Genomic DNA, 21,200 nt, shown 5'->3' on the forward strand with positions numbered 1-21,200 from the left:
TGAGCATTGCACAAACTTGCCTTCATCACCTGCTCCGGTTTCCAAGATAACAAGATCACACTGACTTCACATCCCTCATGTTTCTTTTGCAGGGGGAAAAAACAGAGTTTGAGAATAATTTTGTTTGCCTTGCATCATCACTATTCCACAGTAAAAATGAAAAGAATCAGAATATAAGAATAAGATTTGTCACATAGGAATTTGCTCTGGGTGTAATTCTGTTTCTGCCACCAAAAAACAAAAACAAAAAAGATTTTAAAAAAGATTTTAAAAGAGACCATCTGGGCTGATTCAAAGACTTCCTCTCTCCTTCACTGTGCCTTTCCTTGTAAAGTTTCGATTCCCACTGAAGAGTTTTCCTCAACCTCTTCAGCCAATATATAGCTCAAAGAATTTTGTCTGTGTCAACTGCAGTTAGACCATGAAAGAGAATTTATGAACACTTAGATTATTACAGTTTGTTCACTGCAAATGATCAAACATATATGTTTGGGGTATATAATTTGCACACACAGTCCTATATTCATTTTTGTTTAGCTCTCTGTGCATTAGAGAGAGTGGGGAGCAAGTAACAAAAACCTTCTTTTAGTTAATATATTAGATTGTGGGAAACCATAGTTCAAGGAAGCCAATGTTTATTGTATAAAAATAAATAAAATCAAATGGGAATAACCTACAGTATGTTGGGGATTAGCAGGGAAACAAATTTCAATCAGTATAGCTGGTTTTCACTCTTAGCCCCAGTTTGAAGTTAAAGAGAATTTGATTGTTAAATTATGTTTTTCATTGACTCTCTTAGATTTTCATATGACCTCTCAGGGCATATGGAATTTTTCTCTCTCTTATACAACTGTATTTTGACAATTATTATTATTATTATTATTATTATTATTATTATTATTAAAATTAAATTATACAGATGGAAAAACTCTGTGTGGTGGCAATCAGATTAATTTATATAAATCTCACATCATATAAAATGTAAAAATAAATGATATGACTGACTTCTCTGGTTGAATTAGTCTGCAGTGACTTTCATGTTGTTTGATTCGTGTTTAGGCAATGCTGCATTTGGTGGTCCCTATCTAGACTTGTCCATCTGCATGGTATATGGTAGATTCCTGCAGAGGAGAGAGGATCCCTCTTGTCCTTTGCTGAACATAGCATTTGTTGGATTTTCTTAGTGGGTCTATAGATATTTTGTATGTTGTGTTTCTTCATCAGCTTCCCTATGCGGTCAGTGGTTCCCTTGATGCATGGCAACATTGTTCTCCTTTTAGGTAGGTAAAGGTTTTCCCCTGACATTAAGTCCAGTTGTGTCTGACTCAGGGGCTTGTGCTCATCTCAATTTCTAAGCCAAAGAGCAGGCATTGTCCATAGATACCTCCAAGGCCATGTGGCCAGCATGACTGCATGGAGTGCCTTTTGATTGTTACCTTCCCACCGGAGCGTTACCTATTGATCTACTCACATTTGCATGTTTTCAAACTGCTAGGTTAGCAGCAGCTGGGGCTAACAGCAGGAGCTAACCCTGCTCCTCTGATTCAAACTGCTGACTTTTTGGTCAGCAAGTTCAGCAGATCAGTGGTTTAATCTAGTGTGCCAATGGGGGCTCCTTGTTCCCTTTTACCCCAGGGCAAAAACAAAAAACACCCCGTGGGAGTTCAATCTTCTATCCTAATCTGAAAAGAAAGCAAGAAGTGCTGTCAATGTCAATGGAAAACCCTTCCCGTATTTTCTGTTGGTCATGAGAGTTCTGTGTGCCAAGTTTGGTTAAATTCCATAATTGGTGGAGTTCAGAATGCTGTTGCTCCCATTTGTAACAGCCAAAGCAGATTCAAGTTGCTTTTTCATTCTTGCTGCAGTTATAATCCCATCCCTAGGATTTTTTTTTTTCATTTCTGCAACAAACTAAGCAAACATAAGACCCCTTCATATTTTCTTATTGTCAGATTCCATTTGCAATTGTGGACACATCCTCTCCAATTTCATTACAAACAATGATATTCAAGCCAAATATTTGCAGCCTTTTGTTCCATTTATGCTTTATAAGCCCGTGAGTCACTTGAGTCCAAAGATTAAAGAAAAACATGTTAAAGGAGAACAACTTTTTAAACAGATGCGAAATATTATTCTTTTAGTTTCTCTTTGTTCTCTGTCTAAGTCCTTTTAAATTCTAGGATGTAATAGTTCATGATGTCGCCATTGTTTGGTTACTGCAGTTAACTGAGGACTAAAACTTAACGAAGAGTATTTGTTGAAAGCCAAATATGGGTCTCTTTTTAATGAATCATATCCTGACATTTTCTTGTTTTTTAGCCCTTCTTGCTTTACCGAACAAGCCCCAGGAAAAAACAATCAGACAGGATTGTTTTGACTGTGCACAAAATGCATGAATAAACCAATGAAGCACATGAAATCTAATCATTCATTCTCATTATGCACTCAAAAAGGCTTACTTTAGGAAACACAAGCAGGGTGCATCAAATATAATGAAGAACACATGATTGGCTACCAGGTGCACAGACATGCAGTGAAGCTAATGAGAGATTCAGGGTCCAATTCTTTACTCGTTTTCCTGGGAGACCCAATAAATTCATAGAATCATAGAGCTGGAAGAGACCACATGGGTTATTTAGTCCAACCCTCTGCCATGCAGGAAAAGCACAAAGTACTCCCGACAGACAGATGGTCATCCAGCCTCTGTTTAAAACAGTGGTTCTAAACCTTCCTACTGCCATGACCCCTTAATGTTGTGATGACTTTTAACCATAACATTATTTTTGTTGCTAGTTCATAACAGTAATTTTGCTACTGTTATGAATTATAATGTAAATATCTGATATGCAGGATGTGTTCACTAGACCAAATTTGGCACAAATACCCAATATGCCCAAATTTGAATACTGGTGAGGTTGGCGGGATTGGTTTTGTCATTTGGGTATTGTAGTTGCTGGGATTTATAGTTCACCTACAATTAAAGGTTATTCTGCACTCCACCAATGATGGAATTGAATGCAACTTGGCACACAGAACTCCGATGGCCAACAGAAAATACTGGAAGGGTTTGGTGAACATTGACCTTGAGTTTTGGAGTTGTAGTTCACCTACATCCAGAGAGCACCATGAACTCAAATAATGATGGGTCTGGACCAAACGTGACACAGATATCCAATATGCCCAAATGTGAACACGGATGGAGTTTGGGGAAAATAGACTTGACATTTTGGAGTTGTAGTTGCTGGGATTTATAGTTCACCTACAATCAAAGAGTATTTGGACCCCCACCAACAACAGAATTGGGCCCAGCTTCCCACACAGAATCCCCATGACCAACAGAAAATACCGTGTTTTCTGATGGTTTTTGGCGAGCCCTCTGACATCCCCTCAGGATCCCCCCAAGGGTCCCACCCCCAGGTTAAGAAACACTGGTTTAAAAGTTTCCAAGAAAGGAGTTTCCAATCAATGTGGCTTATGAGAAGACATGCATCAGATTGCAGTACATGGGCTTACTATGCAAGAAGATACATGTGTACTTTGATTTCAGAAGAAGATTCAGAGTCAAGCTAGACTTTATAATTATCCTATATGTATAACAGATAATCCCTCAAGTGGAGAAAGATACAAGTTTGTCATTCCCTATGGTTTTCCTTGCAAGGTAGGTGCTATGCTTTATGATTAAATAAATGGAAAACAACCATTGGCTTTATTAGCAAGATTGATTCCCATGGATCTCTGGCAAAATGTCATTTTGGGATGCAAAGGGACTTGAAAAATATTTTTTAAATATCCAGTAAAATGTTACATTCACCGGGCTATTAAAACATGCATTAAAATAATTAAAATAAACTTATCACTCATCATAAGTAAGCAATAAAATATTGGAAGTCTGGTATGCCCATTTTAAAGTGTGATAGGGAGTCAGTTGCCAGAAGAGAAGGCTCTCTGCTTGCCAGCAAAAGGACTGTAGTGAGTTTAGCCTGGGTGGAAAAAGTCTGCTTTAAGTAGTATTTTCCTGGACTGTTGTGACTGTGTTCACACTACACACACATCCGTATTATATCAAAGTGAGAGTGACATTACTAACCACATGTTTTCCCTATGCAAGCTCACTTCAGTCACTTCAGATGATCTAGTGTGTTATACTTCACATTTTTCTGGCTACACAGTCATGACCATTCCAGGTCTGCATTATATATTTATGAAACAATATAGACACATGCCTCAATAGGGCATTAGCCATCCTATTAAGCAAAGCTCACAATGGAGCAAAGTCAGCATCAGGAGGCACATCACATTGTCCTCTATGATACTGTGAGGGCATCTTATGACCAACCATAACAAAAATATTGAAAATTACAGGAAATTTAAAAACTACAAAAGGTGTGAAATCATTACATGTTAAGTTGCAGCTATAATGTAATGCATTTACATATCTTTGGTACTGGGAAAATGAATCATTTGCAATTGCTTACTTCAAAGTTCTGCTAATAGCTCTGCTCTTCAGCTGGCAGTTGAGATGCTTGTTTGTTTATATCCCAATTCCCCCCCCCCCAAGTGTTGGGATCTGAGATGGCTTACAATAATTCAAACACATGTTGGTTAAATAAAAGTAAAAATTCAATTAAACTATCAATAGAATTGGGTGCATTTTAAATAAATACATCAGTTGAAAGTCAAGGACGAAAACTATAGCATGCATATATTTAAAATTCACTTCTTATAAGCAGTAGTTTTGAAAGATGTGTCAACAGAACAAAGTCTTCACCTGGCCAAAAAGGACATGTAAGAGGGAGTTAGCCTAAATTCCTCAGGAAGGCAGTTTCAGAGCTCACAGCAGAATATCTGAAGACCTTGTGTTGTGTGTCCACCAGTTGTGTTTGTAAGGGTGATGGGACAAAAAGAAGGGCTTCCTCCAAAAATGTCAGGCAAGTTTGTGTCAAATGAAGTACTTTAGATATTCTAGACTCTAGCTGTATACAGCTTTATGGGTCATAACCAGCAATTTCAACTGTGCAAAGAAGATAGATCTGGGCATGTGCCTTCAGTGAAGAGGGACAAATTGGAAATTCTTTAAGCATAGTTACAATGCAGAACTATCTGTGATCTTTTAAAGCCAAGGAGTTTTCACTCTTGCAATGCACTCTTAAAACAAACAAACAAACAAAAGAAAAAACCCAGAAAATATTTAGCTAAAAGAAAAGTTTTTAGAATGCGTCTATTTGAACAACCCCAAAATTATAAATATATTACAAAATAGCCTGGTGTCACAACCTAGATCTTTCCAGTTCATTGACTGTTGGGATTTGGATGGTAAAGTTGTACATTTTGTTCGTTACTTCTAGCTCAAAGAGATCCCATGTGAAGGAATTGGAAAAAGCAATTCTGCAAACTTTCACGGATTTAAGTTCCATTTCATGCATTTCAACCAAAATTCCTGTGATGAAAATCTTGTGATAAATCTTCTTCAGTTAAATAATGGGGAGGAAATAGATAGAATCTTACTGGTTGTTCCTAACTGGTGTAGAACCATTGAATCAGATGCTGAATTGCATTCATAAGTAAATCCAAGTAATCCCATGGGTGTATTTGGGACCAACAATTGGATTCATGTTGTTCCCTGTTTCCAAAAGTATTGAGCAGAAAATGGAAATTTTCCATCAACTACAAAGTGATTTTCAATTGTTCATGTAGAATTTCACATTAGTCAGAAACATATTTGGAAATATCTCAAATGTTCTGCATAAAATGCATCAAGGTTTTTTGTGTGTGTCAGGAGCAACTTGTCGCTTTTGGTGTGAGAGAATTGGCTGTCTGCAAGGACGTTGCCCAGGGGACGCCTGGATGTTTTGATGTTTTACCATCCTTGTGGGAGGCTTCTCTCCGTCACGTCCTCACATCAGGTTGAATTCATGGAAGGGGAAATGGGATCTTAATGGAGGTGGGGCATGGCTTTAACCTGGAGACAATGTTCGGCAAGCCTAGCTGGGAATATTTTCTCCACGACAGTGCTAAATTTCAGTCTGCATGTAATTATAAAGAAACAAGTGACTTTAAGCATGTAGAAAATGTTTTTTCCATTGCCATTGAATAACCACAGATAGTCACAATTTGGATTTAGAAGGGCAGTCTGCTAGATTTTGAGTGGAAGGCGAAGGATCTGGTTTCTAAGATGTTTTGTATCTCCCAAGAGCATTTTAGAAATTCAACCCTATATATGCAAAAAGTTAAAGTTGGACAGAATTTTTCAAATGTAGAAGAAAAAAAAGTAGTCTTCAACAATTAATTTATTGGCAAAATGGAGTATCAAATATGAGCTTTAAAGCTTCAGTTTTAGCTCTGGATATTTTTCGTTTTCTTTCTGTGGTTTTAAGGCTGACAAGTATCATTCCTTTCACATTAATGTTTGTGGTTTGTTTTTTTATGCACTCCATCTTGATGGTGCTCAGTATATTTATGTTTTAATAGCTAAATGCCTATGATTCTACTAGGGTGGCAAGTTCATATGCTACTTCTGAAACTTCCCCGGTTAGTTAAAAACAATTGTAAAATAAAAAAAGAGTCAAACATCAAATGTTCTTATTTCAAACAGGGTTCTTTAATACACATGAGAACAAGAGTATAGTCAAATAATTATACAAAACACAGGACCAAATGAACTTTTTTCCCAACCCGATTGAAAACTACCGCAAGCAATTTCAAAGCTTCCATAATTAAACATACAAAGACTCTGAAGCACAAGATGACTTTTAAGTTATTAATGGAAGGCTCTTGGACACAAAAAATATCAGGAATATTTAGAATAATGCTTTCTAGGCTCATCTTTCCCATACCAATACGATTCTTCTTCTTTTTTTTTTTTTTAAAAACCCTTGGCATTTAAGAATAATTTTGTTTGATCAAGCCATTTCTATTGGCCATGACATTTTCAAACTTCCTTAGATGTACTCTGTGATTGTGTATCTCTCTAGGTGCCTTCAAGTCTTCAAGTCACCACTTGACTTATGGCAACCCCATTTCATAGCTTTTTCTTAAAATGGGATTTTTTGCCATAGCCTACAGCACCTGGAATTCCTTGATGATTTTCCATCCAGGTATAAACCAGGACTTTCTCTGCTTAGCTTCCAAGATCAGACAGGGCCTGGTACATGATGTTTAGATGCATATAATTGATCTTGTCAAAGTTATTAGAAATAACAGCTATGCTACATCAGTCAAAACTGGAACTACAGTGTTTGGGAAGAAAGCTGCTACTGGCACACATGGGAACTTACCACTGAAGAGAATCCCTATGGACCTGAAGAAGGGAACAATAATAAAAGTAGCACACAGACACAAACATGCACAAAAGTGTTTCAGGGTCCTAAGCATGTTCAGGGGATTGACAGTGGATGATTAAAAATACACTGAATGCATACATATATTTAATTACCCTTGGGATTAAGACAAATTGACAGAAAATGCCTGGTCTTTTAATAATTGTTGTTATGTGTCTTCAAAGCTCTAACATATGTGAACTTCTCAAAGACTTTTCTTGGCAAGATTTCTTGGCAAGATTTTATCAGAGGCCATTGCCCTCCTTTGAGACTGAGAGAGTGTGGCTTTCCCAAGGTCACCCAGTGAAATTGGAAGATGGAGGAGTAGCCAAGAAAAAGTTATTAACTCTTGTCCTCCTGTCCATGGTCAAATCTGTGCTGAGAAATTTATCCTTTCAATGGCCAATGTTGTTTTTCAATGCAAATGTCAACTTTTAAAAACAAGGTTGAGCATTTTGAGGAACTCAAGGGAACAAAATAATATTTAAGGAATTACAGTTGGCCCTTCATACCCATGGATTCTGTATTCGTAGATCCAGTCATCTATACCTTGGCAGTCACTGCATATTCTAGGACTTGAGCACCCATGTATTTTGTTATCCATAGGAGGTTCTGGAACCAACCCCAGCAGATACCAAAGACCCACTATACTCCTAAACTCTACTATGAGTCTATTACTATCAGTTTTTAAGCCCCTTTCAACACTGGTGGGACACTGGGCAGGTGGCTGTATCATGGTTATAATCATTCTAGAGTCTCTCACAGTGTCTTGCAATGCCCTACCTCACTCCCACATCTAGTTTTGCATTAAGACCTTGACAAGCTATGGAATATTAGCCCAGCACCTGTTTTGACTCAATCTTCCCTATCTGGAGTAACTGATCTCTTCTATCCCAAATCAGAAGCAGTTTAAAATGAGACATTGCTATGCATGATCTGTTGGGTTTCCTGTTGAGTTCCCAATCCCCTCCAAACAAATAATAAAAACGAAACCCATGTACGCATCATAGCCACTTTCTACTGCATTAAAAACTATGGTCACTCATCAGCCTTTGCTAAATTTGGATCTGGTGGATATGACTCTGCTACTGCAGATGTTCATGTCAGCCTGGAATGCAATAAATACTATTAGGAAGACCTTGTTAAATGAAGAGAAAAATCTGTCTCTGCGGTTTGACACTGACGAATTTGCTGCCACCTAATGCAGCAGTAGTACTTTGAAAAGAATTCTCTCTCCCTTTAAACATAGGTGTTTACACGGAAACAGTCCTGTTATGTACATATTCTTCTTGTTGCTAATGGTGGCACATTTTGCATGTTTAGATATTGCCTCTGTAGGATTTGAAGTACTGTTATAACAGCATGAAATGATGTATTCAAAAGAGATTTCAACCACGAAAAATACCTCTCCCCATTTCTCAACATTTTGCCCACTAGTTAAATATAAATGCCACGATCCAGCAAAAATTACTCATTACAATCTCCCTTTCAATTCAATGAAATCAATTACTTTTGACTAACCACTTTCTATTGTCTTAAATGAAATAGGCAAATCGATCCTATGCATGGAAGTCATTTTCACTGAGTTATATTCAGTTTTCTTGGCAAGGCTTGTTCCAGAGAGGCCAAACTTTCACCTTCTTCTGAGCCTGAGAGGGTGTCATCAAGTGGGTTCCCAAAACTAAGCAGGGATTCGAATCCTGGTCTCCAGAGTTGTAATCCAAGGCACTGCACCACACTGGCTTTTTCTTGCCAAGAAAATAAAATGAAAGGTTTGTCTTAGGCCTTCCATAAATTGGAAACAATTTGAAGATATGTGACAATATATTCCTTTGATTCCTAAAATAAATTTTAGCCAGATTACAGACTGAGCCAAAAGCACTTTTGGCCAAATTGAGCCCAAGGAACAGTTTTATTATTACTATTTACATCTTACTAGCAAGGTCAAGAATGGGGATATTTGGGGAATTCAAACTTTTTGAATTATGAAATGAACTTGTCCCCTGGATTAATGCATAGAATGGAATGTAACCAAAGTTTTCACTTTTTTGAATGTTGCGATACTGTTCCCATCTCCAAACAGGACTGGCATATTCCTCATATTATAAAGGATATCCTTTATTTGAGGTCTGGAAAGTCTCCTTTTTTAGACTGAACAACATTCCAAAAATCCCATATTTTTAATGTAGCTCCTTGAGAAGGACTGGAAACCATGCCTTATTGTAGGAATGGATAATTTGAGCTTGGAGAAGAGAAAGTTAAGCAGTGACATGATTGCCATGTTTAATATTTGAAAAGATGTCATATTGAAGATGAAACAAGCTTATTTTCTGCCTGCCACTTTGACTAACACTAAGAAAACCCTTTTAAATTCATGGGGTCCTGATAAGTTGACAGGCAGTTTGGAGGCACACGCACACACACTGTGCTATAATTGTGCAGCCTGAAAGGACCTCAGGCTTTGGAAAGTTACCTGGGTGAATTTAGGACTAGGATGTCTTGAGCAGGATTCCTATCCCAACTCATCACAATCTCTTTTAAAAAACAGAACTGTTAGTGAAAAGTCTCATTCATTATACCAAGTCCATTAGTGTTTGCCAGGTGACCTTTTCACACCTGCTTCTATCAGGTTGAATACTATTTGTTAAAAAATGGGCATGAAAATATAATGCTTAGTTTTAAGAAATAACACATGTAAACCCCATTAACAGGTCAGATAAGAACTGTTTTGGAGAGAGAGGGGAGTTTCAGTGGGGATATAATGCAACAGGAAAAGCATTTGTTCTTACCTCCCTCCACCTATATCTTGATTCCAGTACCATTCATCTCTTCCATAATTTTTTTCTTTTAAAAAAGCAGTGACAGGTCTTAAAAGCAAAGTGTAGCTTGATTCCCATCTACAAATTTTAATATAGCCTTTAGAACAAGAGTGCTGTGTGGTGGGTGGGTTAAAAGAAGTCCCCCAACAACAGCAGAGATGCTCAAGTCTTTGAGGCCATATAATATAGATCTTTGGATCCTTGATTCTGTACCAGGGGTGTCAAGACTGAATATCACAGAAGCATATGGAAAGGAACTTTAAAAATATGGATCAAACTCTTGTTCTCCTAATGGCTCAGCAGAGTCTGAAAACATTTTGCAAACAGCAATAAATTTCTATACATTCAGTATTACCCAAATTATAAAAAATGGCCAAGTCATTTATAGACTTCTGTGTTTTTAAAATTATTTTGCACATTTTATATAATTAATTATATAATAAATAGTATTATATATAATACTAATAGTAATATATTATAATTATATATTTATATTACATGTAATATTACTAATAATATTACAATATAATGGTATAATACAATATAGTAATATTGAATACTGATATATATATCTTGTAAGCAGCTCTGAGTCCCCTTCGGGGTGTGAAGGGTGGAATATAAATGTTGTAAATAAATAAATAAATAAATAAATAAATAAATAAATCTTGATTGGTTAATGGTTATAGCTCGTGTCCTATCTTCCATGAGCACAAAGTGATGCATACAGTTCTGCTTCTCCTTATGCTCACAATAATCATGTTCAGGAAGAGAGAGAGAGAGAGAGTCACTCAGTTTCATGGCTCAGTATGAACTTGGTATAAGATTTTTAAAATCCTAATTGAACACTGTAACCACTAGACCACCCTGACCTCACATGCAATTTTCAGTAATCCCTTATCTGTATCGCTGAGCCTTGCTGCTCAGGTCCACACTTGCGTAGCATCAATAATACTGCAACACCTGGGTTTTTAGATTATTCACTGGGCCATTCTTGGCAAGGACTTAAAAGTGTGAGATTATTCCTCTCAAACAGTAATGTTTATACTGTTTCTAATTAACTTACTGCTATGCACCTTCCTAAACTGGAATATATAACCCAAAATCATAGACCAAACACAAAATCCCTTTTCTACATTTGTGCGAGTGTGCATATATGTAGATTTCCAGGCATCTACCCTCTGAAGAGACAATTAGTGCTGTAATAGTGCCAGCTCAACTTTGCCTTTTATATAGTAAAATGCCATAAAGGCACCAGATCTTAGAAGCTAAGCTAGGTCAGTTCTGAATTACTTGGATGGGAGACTGTCAATGAATACCAGATTTCATAGGCTATATTTCAGAGGAAGAAACTGGCAAAACCACCTCTGAGTATTCCTTGCCTGAAAAACCCTATGAAATTAATGAGGTTGGCATAAGTTGACAAGAGACTTGAAGGCACACAGACACACCATAAAATCAAAAGTGGAGTTCAATGACAGATGCATATTTACTTGCTCTCAAATGAATGTGTATGGACTCATACTCTTCTTTGGTTTTGGTTCGATTTTTCTCAAGCATCTCAATTGTGCTCAGTGGTTTGCAAAGGAAACATGAACATTTCCTCACTATAAATTTAAAGCTAAATGAGTTAGTTCTTTGTCTTTTATCCCATTCACAATTTAGGCTTCAAAAGCAAACCGATTTCACAACAAGAAAATGGACATTTTCAGCACCAGCACTTAAAATAGGAAGCATTGAATTTAAACCATTAGACTGAATAATTACCAGCAGGTTTGGTGACTAATTTTTCCTAAGACATATGTGTAAGGGATGACTATTGGAAAAACTGGAATGATTTGTCAAGTAGTATCACTCAAGACAAATGTCTGGAATAGATTGCCTTACTCACAAAGTAATTCTATAGATATCGTAGACTAGATTGAGTATATGTGCTAATGCAACTTTGATTCATCGGTTTTCTTCTTTTAACTATGAAAGTCGATACTGGGGTTTAAGCTTAAAATAGGATTTGATTTCTTCCCCAGTAATTAATCAAAAGAATGCATCTCATAACACTTATATTAAAAAGATAATTCCATGTTTCACTGGGTGACATTTTTCCTCCGACTTCCTGTTTTAAACACAGGCTCCGATTTTCATGTTACAGCAAACTGTTTCCATATAAGTAGTAAAAAGGATCTCAAATTAAAATGCTAATTGTAAACAAACCTGAACACATTTGAGGCAAAAAATGTAGCCCATCTGTATAACAAGAGAGAATTATATAATTCTATTTGAGTGAAATCTTTCATCTTTGATTTACAGGTTTGAGTCTGCTATAACTGAAACCACATTGTTTCATATCTTTCATACCACGGCGTCCCCCAAAACCTTGTTTTAATTAAGGTTTCTTTCAAATTTTGGAATAAAAAGCATGACAGTGTTCACTTATGGCTTTTATGTATCCTTTGAGCTTGGAAAAATATAAAGCAAGAACATCCCTCGCTGTTCAAAGGAAATCTCACTTTTTGATTCTGTAAGGCAGAATAACTGAAGATACATAATAGACTATGCTTTCACTCTGTGTGTGATTCTCAAAAATGACTACAACTCCATTGCTATTGGTGTCCCTCAAAAAACTTTGTTTCTGAATAAATGCCACAACCCCCTTTTCTTTGTTGTGAGAGTAAGGCAACATGTGTAAGAGTTTAAGCATTGGTTGTTAGAAGAGTGCACAGCTCCTTTGCCACACTCTTGAATTTGGAGAGACTTTTGTCCTAATCTACTAGTTAAACTTTAGAGAAGATAAATAGAAGTCAAAATGTCTCTTAAAACCTTTCAATATTCTGCTTCCATGGAAGAGATTGAGTGATGTCCTGAACTGCTTTTAAAACTAAATCTGCCTTCAGAAGCACTTGAGTCCCAGTTTAGGGAGCAGGGGAAATCACCATCATCTCATCATCATCATTGTAGCAAATCTGGGAAAATCATTCATACTTTTACCCTTTAGAGGTGGGGAATAGTATGGGTCTGAAGCTAGGCTGAATTAGCATTTTTTTTAAAAAAAGCAAGTGGGGAAAAAAAGGATCTAGTTGTACCGTCAAGACCAATTTACTTGAGCATGAGCTTTTGTGAATTTCGGTCTGTTCCTTTCAAAACAGTGCTAATGTAAGATAGAAGAAAGTGACTGATTCTTAAAGAGCAGATGGGAATTTTGTGATCACAGAATAACTTGGATGGATTATGCACTATTATAATTGCTTTCTCCTTCTGGAGAGTAAGGGAACCATGAAGAACTAACCAATAAAATGATCAACCAGGTTGGACTCCTACATCCTTTTATGAGGCAGTATGTCCTAGGGCTGAATTCTGAGTAAAATACCTAGAAGTTTACAACTAAAGAGCCATTTTGCACAATTCTGCTTAGGACAGCTGAAATGCAATGGAGAAAAGTTTCCTATTGACTGAGGCACCATCTTCACTGAGCATTTACTGCACTTTCAAACTAGTATTGAAGAAAGTAGTTTCATTGTGCAGAAGATTACATAGGAAATCCAGTAACCAGATTGTGATTACAAAAACTACTGATGCACGTTAAGGAATTTTTTTTTTTGTGAACTTTTGTGGGTTTTTGTTGTCTGGCCACCATTATTAAATGGTTAGCGTAGATGGGCCCTGAGTTTCCATTACCCTTTAAAAGCAACAATATATTTCTCCAATCTGAAATGGCTATCATGTTTTTCAAATGGCACTATGGAGAAAGAACACATCATTTCATTCCGTTCTGAAATCAAGCCTTTAAACTATTTTTAACCATGTGAAAGAAAGAGGAGGGAAAGAGGTAAAAATGTGTTTTTAAAATCAGAAGCAGTGGGGATTGTGATGCCATGAGTCTCCCCCCTTCCACCCTGTGGTTTTTTAAGCTGTTTCAAATTTTCATACACAACCATAGTCAAGAAAGTGGAATTAATTGGATGCTTCTATTCTATCACTGAAGTCACTGAGTGCATTGCACAGCGCTTGAAAGCAGGCTTCTAGGCTTGGTCTCTCTCTGCAAGATCTGGTTTGCGTGTAACTTTAGAATTGTAGCGGTTACACCAAAGGAGGCTTTTTAAGTCTGTCTTACGAACAAGTGAAGCTGCTGTTCAGAATTGTGTGCCCAGTGTGTTTACGTTCCATCTGATCCTTGCCACCCAGGCAGCAGACAAGACATGTCTAAGGGTGCTTTTTTTTCAAAATTGGGGGGGGGGGGGGTTGGCGGTAGATGGAGGTACACAATGATGTCACGCACAGGAAATATCATGGAGAACTTGGCACTTCACAAGGCTGGCTCTTCTTCCATGGGCTCGCCAGCAGCTCTAGAAAAATAAACAGGCAATCAGAATATGGAACCAGAGTACACAATGACATTGTAGATTTTCATGCATAATCAAAGCTGATTTTTCAGCTCTCTGCCGTGTTTATTTGTGTTCTTTGGTTATCCATAAATAAAGTTTCTCTTCCAGGAAGCATAAACAAAATGTCAAGTGGAAAAAACATTTCTGATCCAAGCAATCACTGCAAAAGGTTCCTGTTTATATTAAAATTGTCAGAATATTTTATAACTTTAGGTTCAAGAAACGCACATGCTTTGTTTCAGCAAAATCAAATCACTTTACAGGGCTGGGGTGAGGGAAGAGGTGCAATTCTCTCTCCTCCTTGCTTTCTCTCTCAATATTTATGGACCCAACTTATTCAATTTAACAATGGGATACTCTCTTGAAAATCAGGTAACACGCAAGGAATTTTGCAGCGACTCCAAGCCATTCTGGTTGTACTTGCTTTGATTTTAAGACCACGTTGGCTGCTCGCCTGCCTAAAACTTCCGCACTCCAATTCTGAATTTGATTAGCAGACCACTGCCATAAAGTAGGTATCTAATAATAATAAATAATCTGATTATGCACATCATCTTTATTAGAAATCATCTGGGAGACAGCCAACAGTCTGAGCTAAATTGGCAGTCGGAAAGGTACAGGGGGAAAAAAAGAGAAGATAAAGTATTCACCCCCCTGTGTATAGCTTTGGAGAATAAAGGATTAGAGATTTCTCTCTCTCTTTCAAACAGCATTGTTGGCAGTATAAGAGGTCAGATATATGAATTTAATCCTAAACTGATGTCTGAGAACACACACACACACATTTTATTTTTGACAGATGCACATTTTATGGATACTTTCAATACTCTCTGGTGAAATAGTAATGAGGATGGAAGAACTTATTCATGCCCGAAATATTTATCATTGGGAATTTGCCTTGAGTTTCAAGAATACTTTTTTTTGTTTAGCCGCAAAACATACAGCTGGTTAAATTGATCTATGAGTTTTACTTTCTTTCAAATTCACATTTTTTTTAAAAAAAATCCCATTTTTCCTGTGAAATTTATGAAGAAATGTTTGAAATTATGCAAGTTCTTCACATAAACATTCCCCAGTTCAAAAATACCCAGTCCCTTTTTAATGCATATGTTTTAAATTTATTAGCTGCTTTAATTCACTGAATACTCCTCCAAAATCTTCAATATGGGTATATATTTAATAAATAAACTCAATATATTAAAAATGACCCTGCCAAATGCTCAAGCATTTTTATGGGGCCAAAATGCAAGAGATACTACTATTCACAGCATGGAGAGACACTGAGTTGTATTTCTCTTCCATATATCTATTAAAAATGAGGAGCCTGTTAAAAGAAATTATTAGAAATTTAATGCTACAAATATGGGACTTCATTATTATTAATTTGCAGTATTTTTATACTGCCCTTCTCAATCCCGAAGGGGACTCACGGTGGTTCACAGTGTTGGCAACATGACTTCTTCATTTTTTATTGCTGTTTGCTGATATCACTGTGTCAATAGCCTCTCTCCTATTATTTTGTTGAGGATGTTTGTTGCTAGATGTTTGTTTCTTGGATCCTCATTAGAAGGGCTTTTAAAAGCTTTTTTTCTCACATTGGGGCATCTTCTTATGAGGCAATTGTTTGTTTCACTAACACACTGAATCATAGTTTGTTTTTTTTTTGGTCGTGTCAGGAACGACCTGAGAAACTGCAAGTCGCTTCTGGTGTGAGAGAATTGGCCGTCTGCAAGGACCTTGCCCAGGGAACGCCCGGATGATTTGATGTTTTATCATCCTTGTGGGAGGCTTCTCTCATGTCCCCGCATGAGGAGCTGGAGCTGATAGAGGGAGCTCATCCGCCTCTCCCCAGATTCGAACCTGCGACCTGTCGGTCTTCAGTCCTGCCGGCACAAGGGTTTAACCCACTGCGCCACCGGGGGCTCCACTGAATCATAGTAAAACACTGCTACAGTGAAGTGAAACTGTTAAAACAGCATTTTAGTGCAAAAGCACTATTCTATTTTTTCACTGAAATATTATATGCCATAACTCTTTTTTAAAAAAAAGAGAAAGTGGGAAAAGTGGATAAAAATGGTCTTTCCCACCATCCATCTTGAAGCTGTCTAGATGCAAACATGGCAGTTTATCGCATAATACACATCATTGGGGCAATGCCCCAAAATTCAACATGAACCACAACAATAGATCTTCTAAATAAAAAAAACCCCAAGAACTACAGCTACCAATACCAGATTTTTCAGTAACATTTTCTTTGTCTCTTCTTTCCTGTGGTTGAGTAGATATTGATCTAAAGTCACATATTTTAAGAGTTAAACATTCAAAGGGCGAGGTTTTTTGGTTTCATTGCTCTTCCATTGGATTTATGCACCAATATTTGGATTTTGGAAAGTTCAGATAAAAAAAATGGAAATAAACAATTTTTTTATTTTGGTCAGTGCTTGGTTGATTGGTGATAATTACGTTTTACAAACAATGAGAAATCTCACACATTTTCACCGATGATATATAGCCTTCCTCAGCTACAAATGATACAGAAAAACATTTATAAGTCCTCCACATCCACTGGTAGGTCCTCCTTGAAAGTGAAAAACCACAAAAATAGCTTTTTTAATTTGAGAGAACAGCTCTTCAGGACTCTCTAGGTAGTTTAACACAACTCTATCATCAATGTCTGTTGAAAATTCACCATAGGATCTCAACTGGAGGACCAAGCAATTCCTATAGAGGTGTTGTCTATCATCATCATCATCATCACCATCATCATCATCATCCCACTTTTTCACTGCACAAGGAGATTCACCAGGTGCAGTGCCTACAGACCTTGGCCTTCACTTAAACACAATTGGCGCTGCCAAAATTACCACCTGTCAGCTGCAGAAGGCCACCTTACTGGGATCTGCACGCATCATTCACTGATACATCACACAGTCCTAGACACTTGGGAAGTGTCCGGCGTGTGATCCAATTCAACAGCCAGCAGAGTGTCTGTTGTGGACTCATCTTGTTGTGTTTCAAATAATAATAATAATAATAATAATAATAATAATAATAATAATTTATTCTTATACCCCACCTCCATCTCCCCGAGAGGACTTGTGGTGGCTTACAAAGGGACAAGGCCGAAAATTACAGATTAAAACAAACACCTTAAAATAAAACCAACAAACAGCAATCAAATAAAAACATATCAGAAGCACAGAGCAACATCATTCAAAGCAGCTATAGGAATCCATAGGCTTTCCAGTGTGATTCGGTGGTCATCATCTAGTGGAAGTTGGCCATAGAATTGCACTGGAGGACCTAGATATTCCTAGAGAACATTTTAAAATAAAATTAGCAAATAATCAAATCTCCAGAAGTAAAACCCATATATACGGAAGATTGGCTCTAAAAATGACATAGAAGCCTTCTATAGAGGTTGCTAACAATCTCTATTTATCAAGAGGACATATAGACTATGGCCCTCATCATACTAATGCCCCCCCCCCACACTTTTTAGTTCCATTTTGCAACCCACACACCCTCCCTCCTTCCCCATCACATGAGGGCATTGGGACAAGGTGCATTGGCATCCTGCCCTGCTCCCATTAGATGGGGGGGAAAGGACCAAAACCATGGGTAGCTCCACCGGAGCTATCCAAAAACACCTTACCTTTCATTGTTGGTGAGGAAGCATCTTGTGATGCTTCCTTGCCACTTCGGTCATGAAATTAGAGGGGCCACTGCCTGTGTCATGTGACGATGCTCAGCAGGTCATGTGGCTGAAGAGGAGCAAGGAGCCCAAAACCCCCAGTGTGGTGAGATGGTAGGATGAGATTCATGGAACTTGAGAGCATTTTGAAATTTCTGAGGTCACCATAAGTCAACAGAGAACTTTAAGGCATATGGATCCATGAACATGGCATTAATAGAATATGCTTATTAGAATTGGAAGTGTCACCTCAAAGTACAGATCATGTTCGGTGAGTATTGTGTTTACTTCTTAACTCTCATATTTGGAAAATAAAAGAAACACAATTTAAAGGGAATTTTGTATGGTACCCAAATGACATATAGAAAGGGACATGGAGGTTAAAGACATTGCTATGATTTTTCCCCCAACCTTACTACATATAGTATGTGCACAAACCTTGAACAATGAGGTTCATTATGGGAATTTTTGCAGGTTGGTACGTATGGTGAGTGTATAGCTCAATTGTTCCTTTTTTTTTTGCAAATAAGTTTTATTTTGTTTCCAAAAAAGAGAAAAAGTAACTCTAATAAACAATAAAAAAGAGAAAAAGAAGGGAAAGATGGGGAATATAAAAGAATATAGTACTATAAGTTATGGAGCCATGTTAGTTAAATAGTTCTACACATGAGTCTATTGTGACATCAAAGACATAGAGGGGGAGGAAGTATCATTATGCATATTCTTTACTATACGAAGGAAGTGAAGTAAAAAAAAAGTTCCAACTATGACATCTTTTCTAACAAGAGTAACAGATGATCTTTCTGAATCTGCATTGATTTCTTTTATCTTCTTATATTGTCCCTTCTTTTATTTTCTTTCAGCTCTGCATAGTATTTTTCCTTATTTTATCAATTAACTATTTTTCTACTCTTGATGCCAGCCAACTATATACATATCTTAAAGTTAATTTCTTTTGTTAGTAGATTGGTAATATACATATAAATATTTATTATAATAACTAGCTGTACCCACCACGCGTTGCTGTAGCCAACCTTCCCTCCCTCTTTCTCTCCTCCTTTCTTTGTCTCCTTCCTGCCTTCTCTTCCTCCCCCCTTTTCTTTCCCTTCCTTTTTCTCCCCTTTCTTCCTTCTCTACCTATTCTTGGACTGCAACTCCCAGCAGTTCTCCTGATCGATCAATCAATCTACCTATCTATCTCTATCTAATCTGTCTATCTTATCTGTCTGGAGGATTGCTGGGAGTTGCAGTCCAGAAATAGGAAATGGGAAATATGCAGGAATTGGGATGCTCTCCAAGAAATCCAAAAAACTCACAACAACCCAACCTTATGGAAGTTATACACTATTATACTTAAATTCTGCTCAGTTGCCATGGGCACATCTGAAAACACACTGTTAGCAGAAGCAAGAAAACCTTATGGAGTTGGCTAATCTCTTAGAGGAGGCTCTAGTGGTGAACTTTTGCTAGAAGAGGTACAAAATCTACTTCCTGTACTTCCCTACAACTGCTTCTCATAGGCTGGAAATCCCTACAGCTGGATTCCAGTTGGCATCGAGGCCTGAATGGGGCAAGATGCTAGTTCAAAACCCACCAGCAGAACATCAAATACTCCCATAGTAAGAATTCCTGAGGTTAAAAAACAATGATATGATCAAAATCTCTAATATTTGATTTTTCAAGTATGGGAAAGATAAATATAATAACGAAATCTGTGCAACAGCTGTTAATCATAATCCTGCAAGTCACTGAGTTCTGTTAATCTTTGATGCTTGTTTCAAGGAAAAGAAATGCATAGCTCACTCATGATGTAATGCTTCTGTACTATAAACCATACACATTCTTGTACAGTATTTTCTTGAGATTTTAGTTTTTGGTTCTTTAGATCTTGGGAACATCAGTTCAAATTCTAGTTAAGGCATATTGGGTACTTCTCAAATTTGACTTCCATCTTGAAAGTGAAGGAAAGAGTAACCTCTGTTGTGGGTTTATATAAAAATGAAATAATTGACTTTATGGTTAGATCTAATCCAGCTTTCAAGGGGCTTCTGGAATGTCCCTTCTTGTTTGTTATCAGCCTTTGGTAGTCAGATATAGATTGCAGCCTTCATTTTGTTGTCATGGCTGCTGAGAGACAATATTGATGTCTTTCCAAATATGAAACATGGAAAGAATATAACTTTTTTGGACTGTAGCTCCCAGCATCCCCTAGCCAACTCTGTTCAAGGAGCCAACTCAAACTTTTAGGAAGAATTCCTATTATTATTATTATTATTATTATTATTATTATTATTATTATTTGATACACAAAAAGATTAGTATGCATCAAACAAGATCATTATACTGGCTTTTGGATTTGATCACACGTCGGACACTTACCAAGTGTCTAGGACTGTGTGATGTATCAGTGAATAATGTGTGCAGATCCAAGCAGGGTGGGCTTTTGCAGCTAACAGATGGTAATTTTGTCATCACCAATTGTTTTTAAGTGTAGACCAAGGTCTTTAGACACTGCACCTAGTGTGCTGATCACCAATGGAATCACCTTTACTGGTTTGTGTCAGAGCCTTTGTAGTTCTATCTTTAAAACCGCATATTGTGCAAGCTTTTCCAGTTGCTTCTTGTCAATTCTGCTGTCACCTGGGATTGCAACATCGTCGATCCATACCTTTGTTTTTTCCACAATTATGAGGTCAGGAGTATTATGCTCTAAAACTCTGTCAGTCTGAATTCAGAAGTCCCAGAGTAGTTTGATGTGTTCATTTTGTGTAACTTTTTCAGGCTTGTGATCCCACCAGTTATTATTTATTTATTTATTTATTTATTATTTCTGACTGTTTCTGGAAGCCCAAGTCCCAAAAGAAACTTTTCCAGGCTCTAAAGATAAGCAAAGTTTCATGAACAACTGTTAAATTTACTACTGCAGAAATGCTACATCATAATTCTTGCATCTCTTTAATATGATGTCATCTCAGCTCTCCCAACAATCTGCCTA

General features: G+C 37.2%; 1 protein-coding gene across 9 annotated transcripts in view; it reads right to left on the minus strand.

The window, feature by feature from the left end:
• Positions 1–6,576: 6,576 nt before the first annotated feature.
• Positions 6,577–21,200, minus strand: part of HDAC9 (histone deacetylase 9) — a 491,112-nt gene continuing 476,488 nt past the window's right edge. For 8 of the 9 annotated variants that reach the window (XM_060782133.2, XM_060782132.2, XM_060782131.2 and 5 more), the window contains 2 exons: positions 14,406–14,472; positions 6,577–10,160 (listed from right to left, as the gene is read on the minus strand). In XM_060782133.2, the coding sequence (XP_060638116.2) occupies positions 14,433–14,472 (40 nt within the window). In that variant the 3' untranslated portion in view covers positions 6,577–10,160; positions 14,406–14,432. The remainder of the gene's footprint in view (positions 10,161–14,405; positions 14,473–21,200) is intronic. The other variant, XR_009631775.2, reaches the window with a different exon arrangement.

The sequence above is a fragment of the Anolis sagrei genome, chromosome 6 (genome assembly GCF_037176765.1).
Source record: "Anolis sagrei isolate rAnoSag1 chromosome 6, rAnoSag1.mat, whole genome shotgun sequence".
NCBI lineage: Eukaryota > Metazoa > Chordata > Lepidosauria > Squamata > Dactyloidae > Anolis > Anolis sagrei.